The sequence below is a fragment of the Raphanus sativus genome, chromosome 4 (genome assembly GCF_000801105.2).
Source record: "Raphanus sativus cultivar WK10039 chromosome 4, ASM80110v3, whole genome shotgun sequence".
NCBI classification, from domain to species: Eukaryota; Viridiplantae; Streptophyta; class Magnoliopsida; order Brassicales; family Brassicaceae; genus Raphanus; species Raphanus sativus.
The window spans coordinates 51,663,441-51,673,669 of NC_079514.1; the positions used below are offsets into that span (position 1 = coordinate 51,663,441).

Here is a 10,229-nt window from a genome sequence, read left to right on the forward strand (position 1 = left end):
AATCACTTTATAAATAATAGTATAGACTTTAATCAAAACTTGTCCTATGATTTGATAGTGATCAACTTGAGGGCAAAAGTGTAATACAGTGAATAATTAACATTTCGACATGTGACAACAAATGACTTGTCCAGTGGTTTGATTATAATTCAAAAAATAAAAAATCATCAACTTTCACAGCTGATATAAAAACACATCAGGTAGATGGCGGGAGCAATGTTTAATTTTATGATTAGGCGATGTTGACTTGGCTAATCGACTTTTTACCCTAGGATGCTAATTTGAATTTGTTTTACTTACAGTTTTTTTAATAGCAATATCTCCAAATAACTGAAGTTAACTTTTAGAAAGTCTGATTTAAACATTCTTTCAAGTAACTGAATTTGTTTATTGTCTGCGGTAGACATTATTATGTATTTGACAGGATTAGATAAAATGGACCAAATACTTGTACCTGTTAGAATACATGTTATATTTCGCATAGTAATAATATTTTAATGGATTATATTTTGGAATATTTGATATAACTAGTACTTGTCTAAAATAATCATATATACGTACTAAATTAAATTACTTAAACGGATAAACATAGTAACTATCTGAAAATTAAAAGTATTTTATTCAATGTCTAATTCTATTTTATTTTTTTTGGTACACTAAGTTTTACAAGTTTAAAATAAATAAACAAAATAGTAAGTATTACCAAATAACTCATAAACTAGATTTTGACCCATGCGTCTGCACGGGTGTTTATTTAAATTTGTAATATAAAATATTTCAAGCAATTTGTTTGATATAAATGTATATATGTAACATGTTAATAGTGTGTATTCTACGGTGGATAAACAACTATAAAATACAAAAAATATGGAGTTGTATTTAGGCGCTAGTCAGACCCTTAAATTGTTCGGATACTCGGTTCAACAAAAAAATACAAAATTTATTTTTATTAAATATACATCATACAAATGAAAAGTAAAGATTGTATTTGTTTGTATATCTAACCAATTAGAATGAATATTAATTTTGAACCGAAAAGAATGAATATAAATATGTTTTTAGCCATTAAATTGTTTTGAAAACTTCTCACAATTTTTTTGTAAATGAATATAAACAGCCACATATACATGATATCCTACAAAACCAAACACGGGCGTAATAGATAATAATATAAGAAAGTGCTGAACTGAATGTAACAAACGCTTGAACGTATCACCTTCAAAAGATGTATGTTTGTGTCCAGTAATGTAAGCAACTAAGCATATAACTTGAACACGCTCTTTGATCAAAAAAAAACTTGAACACGCCTCAAGGTTTCATTAAGTCTGACTTTTGAGAGAAAAATAAAAGTTGTATTCTTATACATGTTTAGGATTTTTCTGAGTACAATGATTTACTTTTCACGTAACAGAGATGGTATATAGTTAGCTTCCGACTGGATATTTTAAATAGGGAGTTAGTTGTGATTTTAGCTCGAATAATCAATGTAATGGAATAAAATGAAAGTTAAGGTGAAAACTCCCCAATTGTAATGGAATAAAATGAAAGTTAAGGTGAAAACTCCCCAATTTCGAGGACCCGAAAGACCCGGACCCGACAAAACCCGACCCGAACCCGACCCGAAGACCCGGATGCCCAGGCCTAGATAATCATACGGAGAGGCCATACAATTTTCATCAGCCAAGTTAGTAAAATATTATTATACTAGGGCCGGGCCGCGCTTCGCGCGGCGAGTAGATTCATTTTTGACATAATTTTTTAAATTCTAAAATGCAATTATATATTTTATAAGAAATTATTATATAAAATCACTTTATATATAATTTCAGTAAATTGATCCTCAAAATTGTTGCAGTTAAGTAAACTACATGATAGATGATTTGACTTTTATTTTTTTTATAAAATACGTATAATTTATTCTCTCATTATAAGGTCACTACAGAAACAATAAAAATAATTGTTAGACAAAATGAATAACATTCCGATCAGATAAAAAGTTTGAACTAAAATATTTATTAAAAACACAAAATACTACACTGTATCATTGTACTATTTACTTAATGTTTAAAATAATTTTGATGTGAAATTTATTTGGAAAATACTTATAATGGATCACATTTGTTTATGTTCCATGATATATAATTAACTACTAGATTAACATTTATTAATTATATTATTTATTAATACATATATGTTCAGAAAGATTTTACTATTTTATTAGCATCATCCTTTTCTTCCACAAATGATTTTTTATTTAGTAGAAATGCATTTTTTCGCCATCGTTTTTTATTGACATTTTTTATTATAATTAAGTTATTTGAGATGACTTTAAGATACGGCTTTGTTTTGAATATGAGAATAAACTGTTGGTGTGTTTTCACCGCTTTCGAAAATCTTGTTTTTCCTAATGTTTTTTTCTCGAAGCTTGACTCATTTTTAATTTCTTTATCTCACTTATGATTTTTTAGAGTTTTGTTTTATTATATTCAACCTATTAGCGAGACAATTTTTGCATTTTTGGGTTTTTGTATCTCATTTTTGGATTTTTATTTTGTTATGCTTATTTCTAGATTTGGAAGGTCAATGATCAATATTGTTAATTACAGGTTCTTTTACTCCATCCTCTGATTATATCACTTATTTAAAATGATTATATTTGTTTTCTCAACAAATTATATTTGTTTGTTGATTTTTTTATTTGCTTAGTTGAACTCTATTTTGGTTGGCTCTATAGAGAGTATTAAGTTTTATTGTTGGTTGTAATGGTAAGGCCGATCCTGCTATTTTAAGAATTTTGTGAATCTTACTATCTTCTTCCATATCCGACAAAAGATAGGATGTTTTGGTTGGCTCCATACGAAATGCTGTTTTTTATTTTCATTGTTTCTGAGTCTCCGATTTCGTATGTGTTTTTGTGGCGCAGTTTAATATAGCCTCTAATGTTGCGTCTGTATATTTTTTTGTCAACGATATAAGTATTGTTTTTCAACTGCATATGCATATCTTTTTAAGTACAACTGATTTTTGTGATTATGGGCTGCATCACTTTCCTCCAACTGAGATAGATAAAGAGAAAAAGACAACAATATTGTGAAAGATCTCAAATGATACAATTTCTTGGGCTATAAGATTTTGATGGCACAATCTTTCTTTCAAGATCTATGGTGGTTTCCAATAACATTTTTTCCTTCAAATTAATCAATATGAGAGTGTTGTATTGAGATAATTGAACACTGTGAAAGTTTATGTACTTTTGTTTTGAGTTCAGAATGTTGATCAAGCATTGACCAGAACTGGCACTTAGACAACAATTCCAAGATTCGGTACTGTTCTAAATTCTCTTTAGACTAAAAGAATCAAATATAAGCTTATGGTTTCTTGAGATTCTGTATACCTTTGTGGATCTTATCTGTCTAAGTGATGTATCTACTTGATTTGTAGCTGCTCAACCTCATCCACTGCCATCCCGGCTATCTCTTCACCTAGCAAATGCCTAAAGTCAGAAGAGTTATAAGTATACAGAGACATGGAGTAAGCATTCACATGTGTAATGAATAACGCTATGTACCGTTGTGAATGTTGTAAGATCTATACTCTTGATTTGAGCTTCAAGTAGTCCTCGTACTTCTCCATTCACATAAGAATCGTGAACGATGCCAATATCTGGAGATCAAATAACACCAATCAAGACCACTTCGTCTGAAAAAAAAATAGCATAAACAATATCAAACTTATGTGTATTGTTTCCTTGTTTTGATCATAGGAAACTTATTTAAGCAGATCCGACCAGAAGATATATAAAAATGCTCCATCTTACTCACTTGTTTCGTATCTCTATATCTATCTCGACTTCTCCGTTGCTCTTCATCTCAATATCTCTGTCACTTACTCTGTTGCTCTCCATGATGGTATTCAGCAAAACCACGCAGCCAATTCCTAGTGCAAAGAAGAGCTTGGACATTTTTAGGTAAGAGGCAGTTTCGGTAAGGAGTTAAAACCCGAGATCCAGCGCTGAAGGCAGACTCAGAAGCTATCGTGGTGATCGGAATCCTGAGGATCTCACGTGCCATAGATGCTAAATCTCCAAATCGATGTTGGTTGTCTCTCCAATAAGTCAAGACATCCAAATTTATATTGGCCCTCCTATTTAGCCTTGGCTCTTCCAAGTAGATATCTAAATGTGTCTTTGGATCACCAGCTCCACCACCAATGCTCTTTTCCAACTAAAAAAAGTCCTTCATTATGAACATTTATACCAAAAGTATCAATTTCAAGATAATAAATGACTCAGACTATTTAAAATTATTATAAGTCACTTACATTATCATAATCATCTTCAAGAGGAGATTCTGTGACAATCTCATGTGGTGTAAGTGAAAACCCTGAAGAACTTGTTTGAGACAGTTTCTGATATTCTTTATAGAGATCACTCAAACTTTCCTTGAGTTTTTCAGTCTTTAAGCTGGCAGTAGAAGGATCCAATTCTTTATAAGAAGCTTCAAGCATCTCAATCTTTATTCTTGGATCTAGAACTGCTCCCATAGCCAAGATTAGACTATACTCCTTCCAGTATTTATCAAACTTCACTTGCATGTCTCTGGCCATTTCTCTCACCCCAAGATCATCACAAGTGGAATATTTCTCCAATAACAATTGTATATTCCATACTTGTGTGAAATAGATATTAGAAGTGGGATACTTTGAACCTGAAAAATCTGTTGTTATGACACTGAATGGCTTCAACAATTCACAGATCTTTTCCCCATGGTTCCACTCAGCCACCGAAGGATTAGTCTTATAGTTCGGATCATAAGACTCCATGCTAGCAAATGCCTCCTTGAACTTGAGAGCTCTAACCAGCATATCGTATGTAGAGTTCCAGCGAGTAGAAACATCAAGTGACAATCCAGCTCCACCCCTTCTTTTTCCTACTCTCTCTACACATGCTGCAAATGATTCTTTCCTTTGTGGCGATGCTTTCACATATCTGACACTCTCTCGAATGTTATGAAGAAGACTATTTGCTAACTCCAGGCCATTTTTAACTATGAGGTTCAAAATGTGAGCACAGCATCTCACATGTATGTGCTTACCATCACACAACAGACCTCCACCACTTCCACTTGTCATCTGAAGCTTGCCCGCAAGAATTCTCACCATGCTGTTGTTGTTTGTGGCATTGTCTAGAGTAATTGAGAAAATCTTCTTCTCTAAACCCCATTCCTTCAATGACTCGAAGATCTTAGTGGCAATCAGATCACCTGTGTGTGAAGACTTCATCTCACAAAATTCTAAGATCTTATTGTCCAATCTCCAGTCATCATCAATGTAATGGACAGTTAAGCAGATATAGCCCGTATTCTGAGGCTTAGATACCCATAAACCAGCAGTCAGACAGACCCTACCACGATGCTTCTCCAACAGCCCCTTCAACTTCTCCTTCTCTACTTCATATCTCCTATAGACATCAAGAGCAGCAGTCTGTCTACAGATGGGTTTACACTCAGGATTTAAATACTTATCTCTTTCTCTAACCTTCTCAAACTCCACATATCGAAATGGTAGATCATGGTAAATGATAGCCTCAGTAACCATTGCACGATCTACCAAATGATCATACACAGGTCTATCTACCTTCTTAGGCATCTTAGAACTACTCTCTAAGTGTCGCTTCAACTGATTTGTACCATGGGTTTTACTATTATAAACTAATTCTGAACCACAGTGATTGCACTTAGCCTTTTCTGTTCCATCTTCTATCCTCACTAATACAAAATCTTCCCAAACAGTAGAGGTTTTTCGACGCTTACGTTGAGGTTTTGCTGCTTGTGTTGATGCAGTTGCTTGTGTTTCTGTTTGAACCTCTGCTTCTGTTTGAATCTCAGCTTCTGTTTCTGTCAACTCCTCTTCTACATCAAATTCAACATCCTCCTCATTCATTTCATTGTATTCACTTCGAGCTTCAAGAAGTGCCATTATTCGCAGAGATTCAGAGTCCATGTCTGCTAAGAAAAAAGAAACAAAACCACATGAACAAGATCATTATAAAGAAAAAAAATTAAAGAAAAAAATTTATAAAGAACAAGTCCATCTCAAATCCAAAACCGAGTATATAATTAACAAATAAAGTTCAAAACAGCCGTAACGTCGCCATTATACAAAATCTATCTATCACATCAAACCACTTTCTTCAAGTAAAAGACAAAATACAAGCAGATCAAAGCACGAGCCAAGCTAAGCTAAAGCACTAAGTTAGTACCTGAAACAAAACAAGATCAATCTCACAACGCTGAGTCTACAAAACTTAAAGGACCTGAAACAACATGATTCTGCAACTTGACTTGATCCCAATCGATTTTACACACAAAACAACACTTATCAAGAGCAAACAAAACAACACTTATCAAGAGCAAATCACAAACCCAGAAAACCCAAAAGGGTTCTGCTATGAACAGATCGAAACACGGGGGCAGCTGGAGAGGGAGAGAGAGAGAGAGAGATGAAGATGAGATGAAGCTTTAGGGCTTTTTTGGCTCAGAAAGAAAGCGAGAGAGATGAAGATGAGATAAGGAGGCTGGGTTTACAAATTAAAACGTCGTCGTTTTCTGAGTTACAAATTAAAAAAAAATATATGAACGGGCTACACGGACGGCCCGTTTAATTTTGTATAAACCCGTTAACTAAATGGAAATTAGCGGACAGACCCGACCACGTCCGTTTAGTTTTGCCATATAAACGGGCTTCTAACGGACAATCTTTTTACACACAGCCCGTTTCCGTCCGTTTGTGAAAAGCCCGTTTTAACATGCCTATCTCCATCTCGTTCTCTCGGTTTCTTACTCCTGCGCTATCCCTGTCGATTTCTCAGATGTGAGAGACGAGGTTCAGAAATAATAAGCCAACAAAAACAATCAAACCAGAAGGCTCTGTAAATCAGAATTATAAGGGGGAGAAAGGTTCACTTGATGTTTATAAAATGAATAAAGAAGAAGACTGGAAAGAGTGTGACGTTCAAACTGTTTGATTGATGCAATTAAAAAAAAAAGAAGAACAACTTGGAATTTGCTGAGATGGAGACGAAGAGATGCGAAAGGGGAAAATTGGTGTGAAGGAGACAAAAGAACAAACCTATTTGCACGAAGAAATCAACTTAAACCAATCCTTCATTCCATTTATCGTACAAAAAAAAATTCCAGCTCTTATAAACTCACATCCGAGAGCCTATCACCTCCCATGTGAGAGCTTAAACTGCAGCAATCGACTTTGTTATCTCTCTCTTCACACTCTCCGTAACTTGTTCCATGGCTATCCATCTTGATATGCCCGTCGCCTGGTCCATAAGCCCTCCTCCCGCTTGCTCCGCCGCTTGCTATGAAACCCTGGAATTAGCCATAACACAGATCTATTAGTATGAAATAAAAGAGATACTAAGATAAGATGAGATTAAGGAGAGAAGCACTTACACATATTTATAATAAGAATTCACCGCCTTTCAGATCGAAGAAACATTGAAGATGACGCAGTGAGGTAGTGAATCAATGAGATTAATCACTAAGCCTTTACTCAGACCGTTTCGACTGGTGTGAAGAAGGGGAAACGGCATCAGATCACCGCCCGGGGAAAAGGACCTTGGTTTCTTCTCCGTCGTATTAGGGTTGGCGACAACATCACTCAATCGGGCCGACAAAACACCGAACTCCACAGCCCAACGCTCAACTCACAAAACAAAGCCCACAAAGGTAACGTTTAATGAAACGCGGCGTTAGCAACTCATGGACACGTGTCGGCGTCACAGAGACCCTATTTGTGATATGGCGTCTGACGTGTCAACATGAGAGAAAGAACCATATTTTATAGTAATAGATACTCATATAAGTCGAGTTTTTTGTTCACTACATGAATGTTGTATCAACCTATTTAAAGGTCAAACTTATTTAGTTCTTACAATATAAGATAGTTAAAAAGACAACTAGAATAAAACAACATTATTTGACATTTGTGTGTTGACACCAAGTTTAATAAATAGACTTTCTATTATAAAGTGTCTGACACCACGTTTGTGGTAGATTTTCTTTTAAACAACAGGTTTAAGAAATAGATTTAAATTCTCAAAAGTTTCTTTTTGTTAAATTAAACATGTCAAACAATGATGTGTCACAAAACTTTAATGATAATTTTGTAATTCAGTTTCTGTTATAGCTATAGACAAAAGCATTTTAATCCATAAAACTCTGTGGGTGGTAATTTCTACAACGTGTGCTTTATTATAGTAATAATTTTTTTTTATGTCAATTCAGTAAAAATCTCTAAACATAATTACCTATTTTTTATTTAATTTTTATATGCGGTATTGTAGACTTCAACCCCCTCATCCCCATATGGAGCAGTGGGATAAGTGTAGTTCCCCCGCCATATGCAGTTCTCCCGCAGTACATTCACTATTCACGATTTTCTGTTTGTAAAAGCAGTTCAAGCGGAAGATCTGCATGCAGTTCAATAGTTTTTGTCTTTTTGTGGAAAAAGCAGGAAATCTGCATGCATATCTCATCCGCCAATATTTGGTGGTGTTGGTCTGCTTTTTTTTGTTTGGTTGTCAATAGATAACTTTGTTACAACACATAACTTTAATATATATATATATATATATCTAGTTTCATGAATATAATATTTTACTTTATTTTATTTACAACTTTAATAATACAAAATTATCATTCTCTACTTATTATTTTTTGTCATATAATTTTTAATTTCTAAAATAATTATTTTAATATAATACATATTTCAATATGTTATGTATATATATAGTAATATAGTTTAAATATGTATACTAATGTAAGAGATGCTTATTTTGTATCACGCAAATATATAGTAATATAATTTAAATATGTATACTTATGAAGAAAGATGTATATTTCATTTATATATTTAATTATGATATGTATTATAAAAATATATAATATAATTGAAATATGAATAATAATGGAAGAGATATATCATTAAATTTTTATTTTAAAATTGTGACATTATGGATTTAGTGCAATAATTTTTGTTATTTATGTACTATATTTATATATTATATATTTTGATATATTTTAATATAATATTTTAAACATTTAATCTACTTTATTTGGATTTTATTATTTAAAACTATAATAACTGTTTGTTCTGATTGTTCCGAATTTCTCCTACATATTTTGTAACTCTTATGTTTGATCCGCTTAATCTGCACTTCTCCTGCTTGATCTGCTTGATCTGCATTTCTCCTGCTTGATCCGCTTTAGGCATGGGCATTTTAACCTGGACCCGAAGACCTGACCCGGAACCGGTCCAAAAATAGCCGGCCCGAACCCGATCCAAAAGTTTATAAGTATCTTTTGGGTCTAAATTTTTTTTACCAGAATAGACCTGGACCCGAAGAGAACCGACCCGAATAAACCCGGACCCGATAAGAACCGACCCGAATAGACCCGACCCGATAAGAACCAATTTGTACCCGACTTAAAAACATGTATATTCAAAATTATGATTTTTTTGTGTTCTGTTATATATATATATATTATTTTTTATTTAGTTGAAATATCTTTTATTAACAATATTTATTATTATTTTGTAACATTTTTAAGTAATATGAAATTTTAAATTATAAAATTTAGAGTTCAAAAATGTTTTATGTTAATTATTAATAGTTCAATTTAAGTTATTTGTAAATATTTAGATATATATGACAAATATTGATTAATTTGAGTAAATTTGAGTATGTCATATATTTTTCAGAGCTTAAATACCCGAACCCGAACCGGACCCGATATGGATCCGAAAAATTATGAGTATTTTACAGGTATTAAAATTATAGACCCGAACCGATCCGGACCCAATAAGACCCGACCCGGAACCGACCCGAAAAATTATAGGTACCTATATGGGTCTAAATTTCTAGGACCCGAAGGATTCGGATCCGATAGGACCCGACCCGAACCCGACCCGAAGACCCGGATGCCCAGACTTAATCCGCTTGATCTGCTTGATCTGCACTGCTTGAACCGCTTTTACCATTCGAAGCCTTGGTCTAGTTTATACTCTGGTTTAGAGTAATTAGTTAAGCTAACTACAGTTTATAAACTCTTTATTCTCTAACTCTAAAGTCTCAAGTCTCAAGTCTCAAGTCTCAAGTCTCAAGTCTTGCATTATTTTTTGAAAATAATTTTCTCCTTTTCTTTAACATAATTTTC

At 33.4% G+C, this 10,229-nt stretch overlaps 1 protein-coding gene across 1 annotated transcript; it reads right to left on the reverse strand.

Annotated features, from left to right (window-relative positions):
* Positions 1–3,903: 3,903 nt before the first annotated feature.
* Positions 3,904–6,468, reverse strand: LOC108829986 (zinc finger BED domain-containing protein RICESLEEPER 2-like; the record flags this gene model as incomplete). The annotated part of the gene is given in 3 exon segments (XM_018603598.2): positions 3,904–4,235; positions 4,321–6,002; positions 6,423–6,468. Coding segments are annotated over 2 exon segments (1,692 nt in total). The 3' UTR covers positions 3,904–4,223.
* Positions 6,469–10,229: the final 3,761 nt, after the last annotated feature.